At 38.2% G+C, this 19,710-nt stretch overlaps 2 protein-coding genes across 2 annotated transcripts; one reads left to right on the top strand and one right to left on the bottom strand.

Annotated features, from left to right (window-relative positions):
• Positions 1 to 1,672: 1,672 nt before the first annotated feature.
• Positions 1,673 to 3,307, bottom strand: LOC133712121 (uncharacterized). The gene is made up of 2 exons (XM_062138203.1): positions 3,042 to 3,307; positions 1,673 to 2,534 (listed from the first exon to the last, which is right to left on the bottom strand). The coding sequence occupies exon 2, from the start codon at positions 2,514 to 2,516 to the stop codon at positions 1,971 to 1,973; it is 546 nt and encodes a 181-aa protein (XP_061994187.1). The 5' UTR covers positions 2,517 to 2,534; positions 3,042 to 3,307; the 3' UTR covers positions 1,673 to 1,970.
• A 7,257-nt stretch (positions 3,308 to 10,564) lies between these two features.
• Positions 10,565 to 18,326, top strand: LOC133712771 (ADP-ribosylation factor GTPase-activating protein AGD3). The gene is made up of 20 exons (XM_062138882.1): positions 10,565 to 10,694; positions 10,904 to 11,138; positions 11,777 to 11,853; positions 11,982 to 12,082; positions 12,217 to 12,287; positions 12,777 to 12,839; positions 12,939 to 12,983; positions 13,506 to 13,571; positions 13,664 to 13,711; positions 13,792 to 13,887; positions 13,972 to 14,013; positions 14,107 to 14,322; positions 14,429 to 14,560; positions 14,668 to 14,892; positions 15,052 to 15,138; positions 15,226 to 15,558; positions 16,111 to 16,256; positions 16,351 to 16,444; positions 17,139 to 17,629; positions 17,795 to 18,326. The coding sequence occupies exons 2-20, from the start codon at positions 11,094 to 11,096 to the stop codon at positions 17,907 to 17,909; spliced, it is 2,493 nt and encodes an 830-aa protein (XP_061994866.1). The 5' UTR covers positions 10,565 to 10,694; positions 10,904 to 11,093; the 3' UTR covers positions 17,910 to 18,326.
• The last annotated feature ends 1,384 nt before the right edge of the window (positions 18,327 to 19,710 follow it).

Below are 19,710 nucleotides of genomic sequence, written 5' to 3'. Positions count from 1 at the left end.
GCTACATTTTCTGGTCTAGCTTACAACAGCTTTCCTAGATAGTTCAATAAAATTTTCCTATTACTAGTTTCTGTTTCTTAATCCTAGTTTGATTAGATTTTTAGTTATATAGCTTGCTTATAAATTCTGAAATACTGTTATCGGTCCAGTTCACTGTGGATCAGTCTCCGAATTCAACTGTGAGGTCCTGGACTTGCTGCCTTATAGGATGAAATGTGAAGTACTGAAGTTGAACAAGCACAGAAGACTTAACAGCCTAGGCATATGACTAAGATATGAATGTTGGAGCCGAAATGCTAGGGTCCAATGTGCTAGCTCAACAATGATTTCAGTGACTTGGTTAGTGATTTTATTTTTGCTGTTATTTCTGTGGTCTGATCTTTGTACTTCTTTAGTGTTTCTACCAATCCTAATAAAATTTGTAATTTACTTCTCTTATGTCTTGGATTACTGCTTTTATATTTCACACGCTAATGCGATCTCGGTAGCAGCAAAACAAAATGGAATGCATAGGATGGGAAGAGTCTTATGCAATACTAACAAGAACCAGGACATTTGATTGAATAAAAGTGAGGAGATGCACATACATGCATTAGCACAATTGCAGTGATGAGATGTTTGTTGGAAACAAAAATCTCATCATGATTTAGCAAGAAGTTTGCATATACTAATGTCTGAAGCTCCCATTATTCCTAAACAAAGCTGTCAGGCCGATCAGTTGATAGATTATTGACCAAAGAAAAATTAGAAAGGGCAGTAGATAAGCTTCATGGTCATAAATGCTTTGATTGTGCGTCTCCAGGCATATACCAAAGGGGCTGGATTGAAGCCATTTAGTGAACACCTTCCTTCTCCAAAGACATAGAGAGTTTAAGTGCAGTCGCACTAAACCTGGATTCTGTCATCATGTCGTGATATAAAAGCTAAAAAAGTGGGAACAATTCTATATCGACAGACATACAAGAATATAGAAATATTGCCGGATTCATATTTGAAACAAAAAACTTCCACCGTTCCACATGATGAAGCATGCATTCTCATACTTGTCTATTAAGGCTCGAGATAAACACACAATTATGTGGCACACAACTGCACAAGTTTTTGGAGCCAACACAGGTCTTTCCGACATGAAAAGCATTTGGAAATGCAGTCTAAAGTCTTCATCTCAAAAAGATGTTTCATCCTGAAAATCACTAATACTAGACAGTCTACGTGTGCTCAACATTTTGTTCAAGGGAATTTATTTACCCACTAGACCAACTACTAGTTGCCACAACCCAATTCTGTTATGTTGTTGAAGAGATTTCTTAACCATCCGACTCACCACAGATTCAAAGCCCCAGTTTATGTTGCACTTGATGGAAAATTAGAGATCAAGTTCACAATCTTTTGTAGACCAGGGGAGAACAAATCTAATCAGTTCTTTAGCAGAAAAAGAGAGATGCTGCATTAACCAAAGAAAATTGGCAATTGCCGAATATCAAAGCTACTTCCATTTGGTTGAGTCAGCAAGTAACAATGATAAGGATAGCAACAGTTAAAACATGCTTAACTATCTAAAAATTCCACTTAGGAATGCCTACTGATCAGGAAGATATCTTATGAAGCATTTGAGTGGTTGGCATAAACAGGTGCCAACAAAGGGCCTGAATTTAAGCCATTTGCTCAAACATCTTCTTTGGCCAAATCTTCCCATTCCATTCACAGAATAAGGTTGTAAATACTAAACAAATATTTGTAATATATAAAGAACCTCCACGGCATGAAGCATACGCAATTCATAAGGATCTAGAACACTTGGTTAAGTGGCACAAATATCCAAAAACAGGGTTCACAAATTAAAATGATGTTGCAATTTGGACCAGCACATAAGCCACTAAAGTTAGGATGAAAGCAAAAGATAGAAGTTCTGAAACTGCTAGGATTTAATATAACTAGGGTCCAAACCAAGGAGTCTTTCTGCTGTGCAACTACATAACCACTGCCACCTTTTTGATTGAAGGGTCCTTGCGCCTTGCTTCTTCCAAGATAGCCTTCTCACAGTCTCTAGCTATCTGTTGACTTCCTCTGACCTCTCCAATTCCAGCTTCAGTCCTGAAGCGGATGAGTAGATGATATCCTGAGATTACTGCCCCCATCTCAGCTAACCCTTTCATTCCAAAAATGATGTCATATGCTGAAGGCTTGTCCATCACCACAAATTCCACCATGAATGTACGGAATCGGGGCCTATCACCAGCTGTGACATTGAGAGTTACTTTCCCCACCGACTTGTGTTCTTCCCCCAAGGCACCTCGCACAGTCTCTTTCTGGGGGCGAAGATCTTTCTTGCTGATCCCCAATCGCTTCAGAGTGGAAAGATAAATGATACTGTGGGAGAAGCCCGTGGTACAGAAAATCTTGTCCAGCCTAGTGTTTGCCACCATCATGCTCACAACAAGTGCATCGTTGTGTGGGACTTCAAGTCCCCTCAAGTCCTCATTTGAAAACTTTATGTCATCATCAGAGCCAGACATGATTCACCTGCTTCTTGACTGGAAAAATGCCATATAGATCATTTACCACTCGTATGAAATACCATACAAATCATTAAATCAATCACTATTCCTTCATTCCAATTCTCAATAATAAACTCTAGGAACTTGATTGCATAGATTACTAGAACTACATAACAACAGAAGCTCTTATTTTTGTACTCGATCCATGCCAAAGTAACAAACCTCAAACAAATTACAAATGTAAGTCCCATGCAATTCATCAAATCCAAAATACGAATGAAGTTTCACTCTGATCAAGGATATATAAATAGATAACACTCAAGATCACAAAATTCTCTTTTCCAATTTTTATTAGCAGAATCCAGCAATGGAATGGACAAAACCTATCATAACTTTTCTGGTACAGAAAACCTAGGGTGCAGATCACAGATTTTCCTAGATTAGATCAACGATCGATCAAAACTTAGCTTATATAAACTAGTCCTTACATGTCTGTCATGGAACATATGACTAAAATCGAAAGCAAAGTCGTGAGTTTCATACCTTATGGGAGTTGCGGAGCGTCGAGCTTGTTTGCTATGGCGGACGATGGAGAGGAAATTTTGGTTCTGAGAAACCCTAGGGTGGCGCTCTGTGGGTCTCAGCTGATCGAGTGAGTGTGCTTATAAAGGAGGGGGGGGGGGGGGGGGGTGGGGACTCTGGGAAGCCCTAAAATTTGGCACAAGCAGAGCATGTGATCATGGAAACGACGCCGAGCACTGTACGAACTAGGCTATTTGATTTCAGATGAATAATTTGAGAAATTGAGAGTTTAATGCAGCTTTAGCTATAAGGTTTGTTCTTGGCTAAACTACAAAATAATGCAGAATCGTAAGCTTTTAGGAGGGAAAGTATTTGGGCCGGTCACCAAAATGTACCAGTATTTGGGCCGGTCACCAAAATGTACCAGTATTTGGGCCGGTTCGTGTAGTTTAAGATTTTGGGTGATAAGTTAGAGAATCTTATTTGGTCATTTGGGTAAGTCCTACTTTAAGGGGGTAATGATTTGGTTCACCACATATAATCGTGATCATCATAACCTAATTATTTTGAGATAAAAAATTATAAAACAAAGGTGAAAAGAATTTTGAGATTAAATTTGAAAATTTATCTCATATGTTTCATAGGAGGGTTATCCTAAGGTGTTTTGAAATCCGATTTCGACTTTGATGTGCTTGTTCAATCCAATACCAATCATGGTTGTGACTTTGCATGCCCCCAGTTCACGAAAGAAAGTCTAAAAAATCAATTTCTATGTGTCTTTTTAGAATGATGGGAATATAAATTCGGAAAATTCTACAATGTGTTAACGTATGACATGCATACAATTGTCTTAAAAGTGGTAAAATGAGTCCTCAAAATAGTAATATTAGTCCTCAAAGTGGTAACATGAGTCCTTAAAGTGGTAAATTTTCTTAGTTACCACATGAGTCCTCAAAATAGTAATATTAGTCCTCAAAGTGGTAACATGAGTCCTTAAAGTGGTAAATTTTCTTAGTTTACCATATGAGTCCTCAAAATAGTAATATTAGTCCTCAAAGTGGTAACATGAGTCCTTAAAGTGGTAAAAATAGTTGATGTATGAGAAATGTTAACATACCATAGCTTTACCCTATAAATTCATCGTCGATACACTTACTTAGTTTAATAGGAACATTCTATTGTCTTTGCAAATAAAACGGATCAAGACTTGCATTTTTCTCCCACTTTTTTCATGACCCATAATATGTTACCAAACATAGAAAATAAGACTTTACATAGAAATTAAAGTGACACTTTTCTCTATTCTCAATCTCTGGGGGGCTATCCAAACATAGTCCATAAAGTTGAGGAGAGTTTGTGCATGATTGAGAACACAGAAATGACAAGAGAGAATGCGACCTCCAGGTAAGAGCTAATGGTGGGTTTTGGAGCTATGCAAACAGACTCTTCTGCAAGTTCAATAAGGACAATTAGACTATTTGGTCACACTATAATTGCTCAAAACACAAAATATATACAAGGCTGTATAACCAACTGGGATTTGAAACAGATCTTAAATGGGCCTCAGCTCTCCTAGCTCTAGATAAAATTGAAAGACAAGTGGGATTCTTTAGGACCCCATATGATCTGGCCATGTTCAACAGAACCCTCTACTACCATGCTTGATACTTCAGAATTTTGTTTATGAAGATTGCCCAAATGGGTACTGTGCTAAATTAACCAGATACACCTACTACCATCCTTTAGTAACACTTTGATTTTTGAAGAGTGTTATATATGATTCTAGTTACTTCATTATGAATTATGAGAAAGGAAAACAAACAAATCTCTTAATTCAAATCTACACTAAATTAATCGAAATTGAAAGCCGTAACTACCTCACTAAAAATAATCGTACACTTGTCTATCATCAAAGCATTTCAATGAAAAGCAAAGGGTCCTTTTTTTCACATTCCATCACCACTTGTACTATGTTATCCCCAACAGCTCGGAACTTTCCTGAATTCATTCAAAGTGATTCGAACGTAATCGGTTTCAATGCCAGACTCGTCCTTCAATAAACCAGATCAATGCATTTCATTTGCTAATCGGGTAAGTTTTACTTGTTTTAAGATTCTAATAATTTGGTTCACCATAGTTTATTAGTATCATCATCTCAATAAAGATAAGCAGCTAGATAACGCAGGTTAAGTAGCAAGACATTGAAATATTACAGCCTGATTAAGCGGGGATTAATAGTTTAAACCCAAAAGCAAACTAGTTGATGATGTACAAGAGCAAAAAAGCAACACAATGTTTCACTTTAGTTCCATCTTCATATGGGATGTCGTTATCTGTCGGCTCTTTAGCTCCCCTTTCCTTCTCTTTGGCTTATTTTTCTTCATCCTTTCTCTTTCTTTATGTGCGTAAATCTTTCGCATTGCAATTTCGATGATCTGTTGCCTTTTGAGTCTGTATTGTCCTATAGGTCTTGGTTGTCACTGAATGCATCACACGTGTTCGATTTGATTGAAATTATGGCTTCTCCTCTTCCCCAAGTCTCAACCAAAAGAGATGGTTGGTTGATTGATCATTGCAATGTCTTCTCTTTTGGCCAAGCAATGGCAAAGGCTTAAGTTGATCAAAGGAGACAAGTTCAATTCTCTTTTCGTTCTGTTGTTCCAATTTGAAAACTTACCTCTATAATTAATAAATTAAACTATTTAAAGATAAAAATAAATCTACACTAACCTATTTAGGAGTGTATCAAGTGAAGTGAACGCATTCGCCCCGCTCTAATTTATGTTTACTCAATAAAATGTTTAGCAGCTCCGTATGTTTTGCTAATTTTCTTTAAAGTATGAAGACAAATGTTCAACAAAATGCCTTAAATAAAGAAGTTAGTAGTTCATTTAGAAAACATATTGAACTTTAGATATTTTTACTCTAAATCGTTAGATTTTCAATGTCAACTTATCTTGTCGTTATTCACAAAGAAGTTAAATTTTTTTTTTTTTTGAATAAAGGGCTGGTGCGGCTGCCCTCAAGCCTCGATTAATCAAACTGTCGAATACAAGGGGGGGGGACATTGAACCTAAACCCCTGATTAGTGATTACAATAAGCATCTAGAATATTTTCCAAAATAATATCAGAAATCTCTACAGAAGACTTGTATTCTAACAAGCACCAACTAGCAAAGAGTGCCCAAATATCTACTCCATTTGCTTTAACATAGCAGTGACATAGCAGAAAGGTAACTCGATATGTACCCCTTGTACAACATAGCATAATTACCTGCTTTAGCACAGCTTTCCTCCTATGTTGCCGCCGAAAAGTAAATCCGACGACACTTAGTCTCACCCTGCCACTAGGCGGTAGCGCCCATTTGACGAAACAAATAACTCGCCGCCGGCCTAGAGCAGACAAGGCACGTAGAGTGCATACACAGGCACTTAGCCCGATTAGTCCTACATAATATATGTAGGATATTATTGCTGGCATAGCCATAATTAACTAATAATAACGAAAAATAATAAAACAGAAAGTAAACAGAGTTTGGGCCCAGAGCCCAAGCCCAGGCCCAAAATCCACTACGCCCAAGCCAAGAATGGAGTCTGCTGAAGGCAGCACGCCACCGACCCGCAAGCAACACCCCCGCCGACCCTCCACCGGCGACAAAGCCACCGCACCGAGCAAGCACAGGCCGCTCCTCCATCCTCCCATCCTTCCCAAAACGCCAGCACGCATCGCCGCCAAGACCAGCAGATCCCGAACCTAAACAGAACCCGATCGAAATGCTCCGATCCTATATGGGCCCAACGGATCCCGCCTTCGCCACCACCTCCTGCCGCCTTGGGGAGAACGACACCAGTCCCATCCGCCAGACGTCGCACCCACGCTGCTCATCATCGGTCGGATCTCCTCGCGATTTGGATAGCGATGCCACCCTGCAACCTGCACTCCGACTGGGTTTACGCCAGTAACATCCACTGCCGGACACGGGGTCCACTATGGCCTGTCCGACGACGCCGCCACGAGGGCGTGCAGTAGGACCGGGCGTATGCTGACGACGGAGGACCAAATGTGCCTCCTAGGGTTTTGAGAGAAAAAGTCGAGAATTAAACATTTATACAAAGAAGTTAAAATAGATGTTAGTGGATTCGAGGGTGCAAGTTGGGGTGAAGAAAATCACCCCACTAACATACATTCACTACTATGTTAAACTCTGTTTTTTTTTAAGTCTAGAGGTTAAGTCTACGACAAATTGCTCCAAAGATATTTAGATAAACACAACTAAACAATAAACACAAACTAGTGACATTGTTCTTCTACATCTTTCCCCCCACATCTCTTACTGTCCTTCTGAATTGAAGGGTTGACAGAGCAATCGGCCATTCTCAACAAAATTATTATGCAATTGATATTTTTGTTCGTACTTGTTTTTCTTAAAGCGCACACTACATGTTCGATGAAATGCTTCTTAGAGGTCAAATGCCGGCAACTGTTTGCTCTTGAAGAAGAAGCATTGGATTCTGTACTCGAAACACTAATCCAACTAAATGCTGCAGCAATCACGTAACTGCAAGAGAGTACTACTCTTACAGTTTACTTTAAAAGATAGTCAAGTCCAGGTAAAATAATACAGTCTAGCCAAACAAGACCTTGCATTTCCATGATCCCTCTATATGATTTTTCCTCAATCATGACTGCACTACATGACTATATGTCTATATACATTATACACAAACCCTGAATTCCTGGTACAAAGATTCCCCAGCTTGTGTCATGTTGCACATGCTTGGTTAAATTCAAGTTTTTGTCTGCCGACCCCCTAGCAAAATGGGTAAATTTATTTACTATCAGTCATTTACCTGGGTAATTAATTGGTTAATCATTGTGCTGGTAAGGTAAGGGCCGGGGCTTCAACCGTAAAAGAGAGAAGCAGAAAAGAGTCGGAAATGGTCAAAAAGCGAACAACGTTGCTAGGCCATGGTCGAAGATCATAAAGCCAAAAGTGCAGCCAGTTCCATCTCCACACTGATATACATAGTCGCACATTCTTTTGCTTTTCTTCTTTTCACGAAGAAAAATGCTACTCATTGTGTGAGCATTCACTTTGCACAGTGTTCTCTTGTACACGTTCATACAATTAGGCTTTAATGACCGTTCACTGATCCACATAGAAATTTTTTATAGTGCTTCAGAATATCGATTTTCTTTTCATCTCAGACACAGTTAATCAGTGCTCAATAATATGTAGATACGATTTAGTCCTAGTTACCATGAAGTTAGAACAAAACTAAACATGAGATAAGCTTATTCAACCAATCGACTTCCACCCACAATTTCTTTAGGGCCCCAAAAATTATTTCTTTCACATTTATAGAAAAAACATATTAATCATGAAATTCTAGGCCTACATTTTGTATATCTACTTTTTTAAAGTATTTATCTGGGAACTTAAAATCTCAGGTCCGGGAGCACTATAGACGAACAGAGGCAGATATCTTAATATATGTGCTGGAAATGGAAATTGATGCGACTGGCTTTGACATAAATAAAGTGATACCAAATCAACACGGAGCTGCTAATCTTGTTAACCAAAACAAGAGGAATGGTATTGAAAGGTAATCTTGTTGTCTCACTCTCATCTGCAGTTATGCCAATCATGCCTATATTGTTTGTCTCGTTTACCTTTTAAACGTTTGGGCCTATACACTGATGATGTCGATGTTGTAAGATTGGCAATTTGGTGACAATTCTCATCTATAAATATATATATATATAACATGCTGCCAAGGGACAAAAATCTCGAGTTTGTAATGGCTAGGATGATGATTTTCTATGAAGACAAAAGGTAGTATTAGTCGAACCACAATTTCATACAATGACACAACTAACTCTAACACATATAATAATCTGATTGTTCTTGTAAGTATCAAAAACAAATAACACAAGTTTGGTTTAACTCATTTATACCATTATTTATAAGTATCGAAAAGAATATATGTAAGACTGATTTTATAATCAAAATATATCATACTTGGATGAACTATACAACGTGTAACTATTTTCAATTATTTTGTATTGTGATGGATTGAAGTACCTTATCTAGTCTCACGTGTCGAGTATATATGACAATGTCGTGCTTAAATCAAATCAAGGTTGGTTGAATGTCGTTTTATTTAGGTGCTAAAGATCCGAGATTTCAATCGTATGGTTTTTGGTTTCACGTGATAGATGGGGTTGGTTCGAGTTGTTGGTGACGAAGTTGTTCGTTTGGGTGAAGAACTACAGTTGACAACTTCGCCTGAGTGGGTGTGATGTTGTCTCTTGTTGGTAGCATCTAGGATCCTTCAGTCCAAATTGTGAGAACCATGAGGCTTAAATGCGATACGGACAAAGATGGACATGTTAAGTTAAAGTCATGTTTAAAGATAATTTTTCATTAAAAGTCATTGTTCTCGAAGAGATATGGTTCCATCTAGCTTTGTTCTTTCTCAATGTTACCCTTAGTAATGAGAGTTGATGCTAGATCTTTTACCTTTTTTTCACCATTATTGGGCATTTTCATCCTTATATTTTTTTTATGTATTTTAATATTTTCTAGAGACTTTTGTTGTAGCATCAATAAATAATACGTTACAATGCATAAAATGCGTCGACTCATTTTTATTACATGTTTCTGTTAAATTTATAGAATAAAACTAACTTATTCTAAAAAAAAAAAAATAATAAGACTAACCGATATTCAACTCGAATTTCCGTAAGCTATGTTCCGTTAAATTTGTAGAGTACGACTACCTCGATATTCAACCTGAATTTGCGTAAGAGATTCTCCAAACATCTTAGAGCAAATTAGTCTTAATCACCATCATAGCGTTGCTTGAATTCTAATGCTGTACTTGAAAGTGTGGTCAGCCGGAGCATCAATAGGAGTACCCATTAGGACCACCCTAGTGGTCCATGGTCCACCTGATTTAGGCACTTGAGAAAAGGGATAGATCATTTTCCTAATTTTTTCCCCCTAATTTTTCAGATCTGAGAAAAAGAGGCAATTTCGTTGTCAGGTATTTTATTATTTTTAAAATTAAAAATATTTTTTTGTTTATAATAATTAATATTTTAAAATTCTGTTTCCTCTCCCATTCGAAACTCCAGTTCGGGGCATGGATATATGGAGGGAAATTTAATCCGCGGGCCCCACCTCCATGAAGTGCTTAGAGTGTGCGTGCCAGAAGCATCTAAATCGAGTCCCACTCCCACGCTCCCCACTCCGCGGCGCACGCGCGTGGAGCGCAACCGGCGTCTCTCCACGGTCCGATTCCCACGACGGGATTAAAGAAATGAAGAAACCGTACTCACGGGCCCCCACTCCACGAGTCAGCATGTTTCCTCCACGCGCCGAGTGAAAGCGCGTATACAGGAAACGGTCGCCCTCGTTTTTCGTACCCTGTAAAGTTAGAGAGGACTCTCACAGCGCCTGATCGACGGACGAAACCGATGCAATCGAGGATTTTTTACCCCTCAACGACGCCGTTTCGCCAGCGGTTAAACTGCGGGTTAATTAAATTAGGAAAAGAAAAGAGAAAGGGTTTTGGGGAAGGGAAGAGAAGGGGTTGTGTGCTGTGTTATTATTCTTCGCATTTATCAAAGAGACTGTGTCTGTCTTACTGTCTCTTCGACATTTCCAGGTTAATCAACAATCCAAAATTGCCTAAATCGACCCCCACACACACTCAATTCCCAACGCCTTTAGCTAAATAAAAAAAAAGAAAAGAAAAGCTCACAGAGCCTTATGTATATGTTTCTCAATTTCCTTTCTTAGGGTTCATTCTTCTTCTTCTCTATTTGTTTGTGTGTTTTACTCTTTTGTTTGGGCCGGTCCTACTGGTGGTTCTAGGGTTTTGAAGCCGGAATAAATTTTGGTTTGGGAGAAGTTTGGAGCTGTGTTGGTATGAATGGGGTGAAGTTGATGCAGCTGGAGGGTGAGGATCTCTGGTGAAGTGGTTTTGTTTGGGGAAGATGGAGCATTGGTGTGATGCTAATTGACATTTGGTGTCAAGTCTGGGGATAAATCAAGCTCTTCAAATATGCATTTCGCAAAGCTCGATGATTCTCCTATGTTCCGCAAGCAGGTTCTGGTTCTCTCTCTCTCTCTCTCTCTCTGAATTTGCTTTTGTTTTCCGAGCTTGAGCTACTTTCTTCGATTGCTGATTTGTTTGTTGGATTAGAATGTAGTGATGTTAGCAGTAGTATTAGTCGCTTGTAGTTTCCTGATTTGGAAGACAGAGTGAAATAATAAATCGAAAGATTTCGTACCGATTGCCGGTTGCTTTTAGATTAGTTTGATGGTCGGCATTCTGTAGAAGAAGTTGAGGTTTTGCATTTGAAAACATTTGCAGGTTAATCGGATGGTGATGGTGTATATTATACCCCAACTTTAAAATATGCTTCTGTTCTGCGCAGACTTAATATGACTCACTCTCAAGATATCAATGTAGAAATTGTTAAATATAGTCCCGCCCCCCCCCCTCCCATCCATATCACATTTACTTCGTGACACATGTGATAGAGTTATACTGTAATGGTTATTCAATGAAAAGGAGAATGTTGCTATCTCCATTGGCAATTCCCAGATATCTATCGTTATGGACGGAGGAAGATATTCGTTATGTACACGTACGAGTCACTGTGTTCATGACATAGTTTCTAGTTTTGAACTGTACAGGAATTATGCAGTCCTTGATTGCTTTTTTGTTGTTCTCATAAGCAGATACAGGGCATGGAGGACAGTGCCGAGTCATTGAGGGAGAGAAGTTTAAGGTTTTACAAAGGATGTCGAAAATACACGTATGTCCTACTTGTTTCTGATATCTTTTCATCCTTTTCATTTCTGGTCATCTTTTGCGGTATGGGAGCTGTTACCAGACTTGAACATTGAGTTTAAGAGGGAAGTACTTACAATTCCTTGCCTGCAGTGAAGGTCTTGGGGAAGCTTATGATGGGGACATTGCTTTTGCTAGTGCCCTAGAAACATTTGGTGGGGGGCATAATGATCCAATTAGTGTTGCTTTTGGAGGTAAGCTGACTTGTTGGCATCTTAAGTAACTTGATTGATTATTTTAACATATGCTAATTTTGCATATGCGCACTTCATTTCATTGAAGCGTATCAAACATCAACTTTTATTGATTGCTCTGTTCTATCCTTTAGGCCCTGTTATGACCAAATTTACTATCGCATTAAGAGAAATTGGGACATACAAGGAAGTTCTTCGTTCCCAGGTATTAACTTTATTGTATTTGTAATCTAAATGTCAAATCCATCCTATAAGCCAATTGATTCGGTTTTCCTAGGTTTTTCCAATCACAATATTCTGGGTGCAGTTCCAGAAAATGAATTGAATCAAGTTGAAATGCTTGCTTCATACGTTGGACTTGCAATAAATTCCCTTTTAAAGGACAACCATCATTTATATCTTTTAAACCTTTTGCCTTGGATAGGTTACTTTACTTTTGACAGGAACTGAACTTTATACATGTTATGGCAGTTATGTTGCGGCTTCTGTTTACAAATGTCTTTCTTATATTATGTGTATTAGCTTACGTAGTCCTTTCATATTTTAAATGTTTTTCATGCTCTTTGTTTATTTTCAATAAAAAATGTGTTGCTCCTCTTTTTCCAGTCCCTGTGTTTGTTGCTCTGTTTGATGAATTGTTTAATTCAAGTCCTGAGTTATCTTGTATGACTTGTTTGTCTTTTCTCTCTTCCAGGTTGAGCATATGCTAAATGACAGATTGTTACAATTTGTGAATTTTGATTTGCATGAGGTCAAGGTTTGTGCACATTTTCTGTATAACCAGTCTTAAGTCTATCTCCTGGTTTTGTTAATATCATTTGTGCCTTAGTGTTGAATGATCATTCTCTTTGTGCAGGAAGCGCGAAAACGGTTTGACAAGGCTAGCCTTCTTTATGACCAGGTGTGTGATTCTGGTCGTGAATTAATTTTACCTCCTTTCTTGTGTGGCTTCCCTGTATATAAGGAGCTTTTTGTCGTTTTTAAAATTTCTAATTTGGAACGAGCAGTTGTAGAAAAAAAATTGCCAACATTCACATGAGTGGAATCTCCGACAATTGTAGGAATACATTCTTTTTATCTTCTTAATGTCCTGATCGAGTCTGAGGTATGCCTATAAGTTTACTCATCCATTTAGGCCTGTAAGATAGTTCATGAGGCTAGTTAACATTCAGCAGAAATCCACCAGAAACATTTCTGTTTGTCTGCAACACAGATGACAGAACTCTGGTGACATTGTTTATCGATGGATAGTCTGGGAATTCCATATACCTTGATACAGGAGTACAAGTCTGCAACAATGGCCTATGGTTTTAAGAATTTAACTTGACATGTGATAGATGTTGCTGCTATAGTTAGATTAGTGTAACAATATGAGAATAATGTAAAGTTCTGCTTATGTAGTTTGATGCTTATATTACTGCAGGCTCGCGAAAAATTTCTCTCACTGAGAAAAGGAACAAGGAATGATGTAGCCACCATGGTAGAGGAGGTACTATGAACTCCTAGTTTTAATCTGTAGTCCTCTATAGTATTAGAAATTCACCATTATTCAGCATCTAACACAAATAAGAGATACTCCAGGAGCTTCATAATGCAAGGTCTACATTTGAGCAAGCTCGTTTTAGTCTTGTAAGTATTTGTTGTTCCTGTTGTCTTGGCAATCAATGATCCCATAGATTGAGACCTTATGAGGAATCTTTTATTTACAGGTAACTGCTCTTTCTACTGTTGAAGCAAAAAAGAGGTTTGAGTTTCTGGAAGCGGTCAGTGGGACAATGGATGCCCATCTTCGTTACTTCAAACAGGTGTGTGGATTGAAAGGCAGGTTTTCTGTCATTTTCACATGCTTTCTGCTAGTATACCAATCTCAAGCCTTTTTCCATGTGTAGGGTTATGAGTTGTTGCATCAAATGGAACCCTATATTAATCAGGTTTGTTGGACATGTGTGTATATTTTGTCAAATATTAATTCTCTTCTGTTTGCAATGAGAATCATTGAAAATTGGGACTTGTATTATTCTCAGGTCTTGACTTATGCTCAACAGTCAAGAGAAAGATCCAACTATGAACAGGCAGCTCTTAATGAAAGGATGCAAGATTACAAAAGACAGGTCGATAGAGAGAGTAGGTGGTCGTCCAATGGTTCTAATGGGTCTCCTAATGGAGATGGGATACAAGCTATTGGTAGAAGTTCACATAAAATGATCGAGGCTGTTATGCAATCTGCTGCAAAGGGAAAGGTTTATATACTGCTCTTATTGATTAATTTGATATCAATTATATTTATTTATTTGTTTTTATCTGTACATAAAATACAATAAGAATTTAACAATTATCATTAATCAGGTTCAAACCATTAGGCAAGGTTATCTCTCAAAGAGGTCCTCAAACTTGAGGGGTGACTGGAAAAGAAGATTTTTTGTACTTGATAGCCGAGGAATGCTCTATTACTATCGGAAACAAATCAGCAAATCATCTGTAAGTGATTTGCTCAAGAAATAATTTGGAGGCAAAAGGGTTGAAGTTTTTCCTGGGCTTGATGTTAATATCAAATTTTCGTTTGTTTTGTTGTCTCTATCTTCTAGGGCTCTGGTAGTCAACTTTCTGGTCAGAGGAATAGTTCTGAGCTTGGTTCTGGACTGTTGAGTCGCTGGCTTTCTTCTCATTATCATGGTGGAGTGCATGATGAGAAATCTGTTGCTCATCACACAGTGAATCTGCTTACATCAACAATCAAAGTTGACGCTGACCAGTCGGACCTAAGATTTTGTTTCAGGATCATTTCACCAACAAAGAACTATACTTTGCAGGTTCGATTCACTTTAGCTGGCCTTATGGACTTGGACTTAAGTTCTTATATAGTTTCTAACCAATGTTTTGATTGTGATTCTGCCTGCAAGGTGAATGATTGATGGTTACTGTAGTATTGTAGTTCTTGTAATGATATTTATTTATGCTTGTCAGTGCAGGCAGAGAGCGCACTTGATCAAATGGATTGGATTGAAAAGATAACGGGGGTTATTGCTTCATTACTTAGCTCTCAGGCTCCTGAGAGGGTAATTATTCAGAAGTTTTCACATAATCAAATATGTGGCCATTGATTTCATGGCTGTGTTGATGATTTTGATTCAATTGTGTTTCAGTTTCTGCCTGCTAGTCCCATGGGAAGCCATCGTCGTTCTGCCAGTGAGAGTAGTTCGTTTGAGAGTTCTGATTTTGATCACACTGCAGTTGAAGAACTTGCATCGGACAGAAGCCTGAATAATGCTGACCACCGCCAATTAAGAAGTTCGCAACAGCAACGGTCTTCTTTAAGAAGTGAGAAGACAATTGACACTCTACGACGAGTATGTGGGAATGATAAATGTGCTGATTGTGGTGCCCCTGAGCCAGATTGGGCATCATTAAATCTTGGCGTTCTTGTTTGCATCGAATGTTCTGGTGTTCATCGTAATCTTGGTGTTCATATCTCAAAGGTTAATAGTACAATTCTTTCTTTCATGGTCTTGGGCATGCTTTCTTTAAACAATTGTTTTGTCATTTGCTTGTCAAATAACCAACAAGTTGTGTCTGTGCTTGTTGCTTGATTCGGTATGCATAGTTGGGAGTCCAAAGAACCCTTCCTCATAAAGGATTCAGTATTGTGGTTTGATTATCAACATAATTAGATTTCATCTAGAAAGGGCTTTGAAGTTTGAATGGAGTTTGCAAACGTTCAAGTGGCATGTTAAAATATTTTCCCACAATTTGCATTGTTTCAATGATGATTTGTCAGTACAAATGTAGTACGATTCATTATCTATACAAATAGATTTGGTAAAAGAAAACTATGATATGTTGGAAATAACTAGATTTTGTGAGACGATTTTTATAACTTGGTAGACTGTAAAGTCCTGATTTGATAATTTTTGTTTACAACTGGGGGAAAGTGGACATGGTAATCATATATGTTACTGGTCCTTTGAAAAACAGAGATATGTACTGGTTGCTTATTTCTGGGAACTTGTTCTTGGTGACTTTTACTGCAGGTAAGGTCTCTGACACTGGATGTCAAAGTATGGGAGCCTTCTGTCATTAATTTGTTTCAGTCATTGGGTAATGCCTTTGCAAACTCTGTCTGGGAGGAACTTTTGCAATCAAGAAGTGCTTTTCAGCTTGATCTTATAGCCACAGGGTAGGGATTCTCTGTTACAGTTCATGCAAGTAATCTTATACAACTCTTCTTTACTTGACAGTTGTAAACATTCACTTGTATTCTTCCTGTGAAGGTCACATAAATCTGATAAAACACAGCTAGTTTTTATCAGCAAACCCAATCAGACTGATTCAATATCGGTAAAGGAGAAATTCATTCATGCAAAGGTACGTCCTCCAACTTAATCATGCTTCTTTCTTAACAGTGGATACTTCAAAACAGAAGCAATCACTGACATTTTTGCAATACGTTAGATATGTGTGGATGTATAGGTGTAGATATTTTATTATTATTATTACTAGGGGGCCGTGTTGTTATTATTATTATTATTATTATTATTATTATTTTAAGTCCCCAGTCCACCCAACCCTAAGCAAGTTAAATTCAGAGTAGATAACTTCATATATCAAGAGATTTTAATTCTTATGGTCTAATGGCTAACAATGCAAGTATTCAATGCTAGGTTTGAGAATGTCAGCCCAGTTGCAAGAAATATGTTTGGTCAACTCTAAGATATGAAGACTGAAGAGTAATTGGAGACTACAAACCCTTTTCAGCTTTTAGGACATACTTATTATCCTCGTTCTTGTTACTTTTAAGTATTGTGTTTTTGGCATCATGCAAGAAGGGCAGTAGAATAATGGCATAGAATTATGTGTATTTTTCCTCTTTTATCTGGATTAGGCTCAATTGAATTCATTTTGATCAGCTTAAATAGGCTTATCATATAAGATAATTGCAAAATGAATATGTTTAAAAATATCTGCAACTAACTGATCTCCCCATGTTACCTGCTATAGTTGAAAATTTCGGACTCCTTTAGAACTACTGACTTATATGTGTGCTTTATTTTGATCATAGTACGCAGACAAGCTTTTTGTAAGGAGGCCAAAGGATGGACAGTATACTCATTTAGTGGCACAACAGATTTGGGAGGGTGTTCGTGCTAATGACAAGAAAGCTGTGTATCGTCACATTGTTAATTCTGAACCAGACGTGAATGCGGTGTATGAGCAAGCCTCGTGTGGCTCTTCCTTAACCCTTGCAAAAGTAATGCTGATGCAAGAGCAGACTAGCCATGACCAAAGCTCTAGCTGCTTAGCTGGGGATTCATTGGAGAGGTCTTCTGGTAGTTCTTCAAACTTGAGTGGTACAAGTGAAGTCCAGGCTATGGAGGATCTCGACGGGTGCACCCTTCTTCACCTTGCTTGTGAAACTGCAGACATTGGTATGCTTGAACTGCTCCTACAATATGGAGCAAATGTAAATGCGACTGATTCAAGAGGTCAAACACCACTCGACCGATGTATTCTCAAGGGCAGAAACACATTTGCAAAATTGCTTCTTACAAGGTGCCTATATTTCATGGTTACATGAAGCAAATTTTGTTATTCAGTTATACCATTTGTGCATAGTTCAAATGTTTCTTGTTTAGTTTGTCATCAATTTTAGTTAGAATGCTGTGTTTTTACCTCTTATTTATGATCTGCTACTGAGGGATTTTACTGCATCTACAGGGGAGCGGATCCACGAGCACTAAATGGGGAAGGTAAAACCCCCCTTGAGCTGGCAGTTGAGTCGAACTTTGATGATGGCGAGGTCCTTTCTATATTATCAGACTCCCGTGGATAAGATATCAAATTAGGAACCACCCAAAGGGAAACTACATTGATGCTGAATGGTCCCATTAATAGAAACAAAGGTATTGCATTGTATAATTATAGTTCATAAACTTGAGAGCTGGTTCTCCTTTGTATGAAGTGTCAGTGTTTTATGGGTTTCGAGAGTGGTAGGATGGCATGCCTGCCCTATGGGCCATGAGGGCATAGTTGAAAATGGTTATCAAGGGTTGGAACTTAAGATGGCTCAGGTGGTCTGAGCCGAAAGCCTCCGGTAGCTTTCAGCTGAGGGGGTCTGTAATGGTGTTGTCTTTTGTTTATTCAGTTTTCTGCTTCCTTACTTGCGAAGTTGCGAGGACTTACCGATTTAGTTTAGGCCATTGTGTATTTGTACATTATTTGTTCTAGTGAAGCTCTTTTTTTTTTTTTTTTTGTGGGTGTGTTTGAATGCACAAATGATCAACCCTGTTATTTATAGGTTTAGGGGGAAGATGAAAGTAATATGAAAAGAACCACTTCTGCTACCAATTTTTTTTCCTATTATTATCTTTGCAAAATCGAATAGAAAAACCAGTGCAGAAAGTAACAAATTTGTGAAGTTTCAGTGTCAATTTCCTGATTTAGGTATCAATGTCAAAGTACAATGCAATGAATTTCAATTATCAAATCCCACCCACCGCGAACTATACAACAAAATGAATTAATGAAATGTCTGGACTGACACCTCTGCAAGTCAAGATGTGAATCCTGTGATGTTACGTTCTTGGCTTATCATTCAAATGTACTAATGTAGCAAACAAATTATCGCGTAGTTGGTATGCTTTGCTTCTGCAAGTCAAATGGTACTGCTTTCCGCAATTTGTTTTCAAATATTTGAAACTGGTGATAACGTTAGTCTTTACTCAACCGCTACATAATGATTCTTTTGTTCTCTATTTCATGAAGGAAAAGAAAGTCAGGAGAGAAACTCTTCATTGTTTGGAATCGATAAAAGCGCTTTTAAAAGAAGCACTTCAAGTACTTTAACATAAAAGACTTAAATTTTTTATAAAAGCATCGACGTGCTTTTAACAAGGTCGTTTTTAGAGAAATATTCAAAAATTGAAAGCAGAGAAAACTTTCTCAAGAAGGGTGCTTTGAATCATTTTCGCTGATGCCCTAAATCTGCACAAGTATCAGCAACAAAATTAGCGTCCCTTGACACAAACCGGAAAGTCAAAAACCAATACATTTGTTCAAAACACACAACATTTTAGTTTTACTTGGGTCTATTGTTCAATGTTTTTGAGAAGTATTTAGGGTTTTTCTTGTAGAAATACTGAAATAGGATGGCAAGGAGGGTGGTGAAAAACCCTGGCCACACGTGCACGCGTGTTAGGTCTTTCACTTGTTTCGAGACCTATGATGGGGGGTAGAATTAGAAAACACTGGAAACCAACCAACCATCCAATGGGACGACGACCCAGCAAACCCTAAAAGATTATTCCATTTCCACCCTACAAAACATTCCACATTTCAATTCCTTAAAACTTTCATTAAAAAAAAAAAAAAAAAAACAAATACACACTTTCTACTTGGTACCTGTAAATCCATTGTTAACAACCAGAATAAATTCCCCTATTGGTTCTTTCTCAACGGTCGCGATCTCCTCCCACAACCCAGAAACCGACGGTGGATATCGACTCGGCCTTCTCCTTCCTCCCTTTCCTTGTCTCTCACACAGTTCGATGTTTCGCTTTCGGCCTCGTGATAGCGACACAGAGCCAACGTGGCCTCATGGGCCCCACTTCAGTACGGGCACTCTCTGTAGTCCC

The sequence above is a fragment of the Rosa rugosa genome, chromosome 5 (assembly GCF_958449725.1).
Source record: "Rosa rugosa chromosome 5, drRosRugo1.1, whole genome shotgun sequence".
NCBI classification, from domain to species: domain Eukaryota; kingdom Viridiplantae; phylum Streptophyta; class Magnoliopsida; order Rosales; family Rosaceae; genus Rosa; species Rosa rugosa.
This window is presented reverse-complemented; position numbering and strand designations above follow the sequence as displayed.

Bases quoted from the DNA above. Each gene is read 5' to 3' on its own strand.
- LOC133712121 (XM_062138203.1), bottom strand. From the start codon at position 2,516: ATGTCTGGCTCTGATGATGACATAAAGTTTTCAAATGAGGACTTGAGG.
- LOC133712771 (XM_062138882.1), top strand. From the start codon at position 11,094: ATGCATTTCGCAAAGCTCGATGATTCTCCTATGTTCCGCAAGCAG. The intron at 13,712-13,791 runs GTAAGTATTTGT...TTTTATTTACAG, and splicing joins AGCAAGCTCGTTTTAGTCTT to GTAACTGCTCTTTCTACTGT. The intron at 15,559-16,110 runs GTTAATAGTACA...CTTTTACTGCAG, and splicing joins TTGGTGTTCATATCTCAAAG to GTAAGGTCTCTGACACTGGA.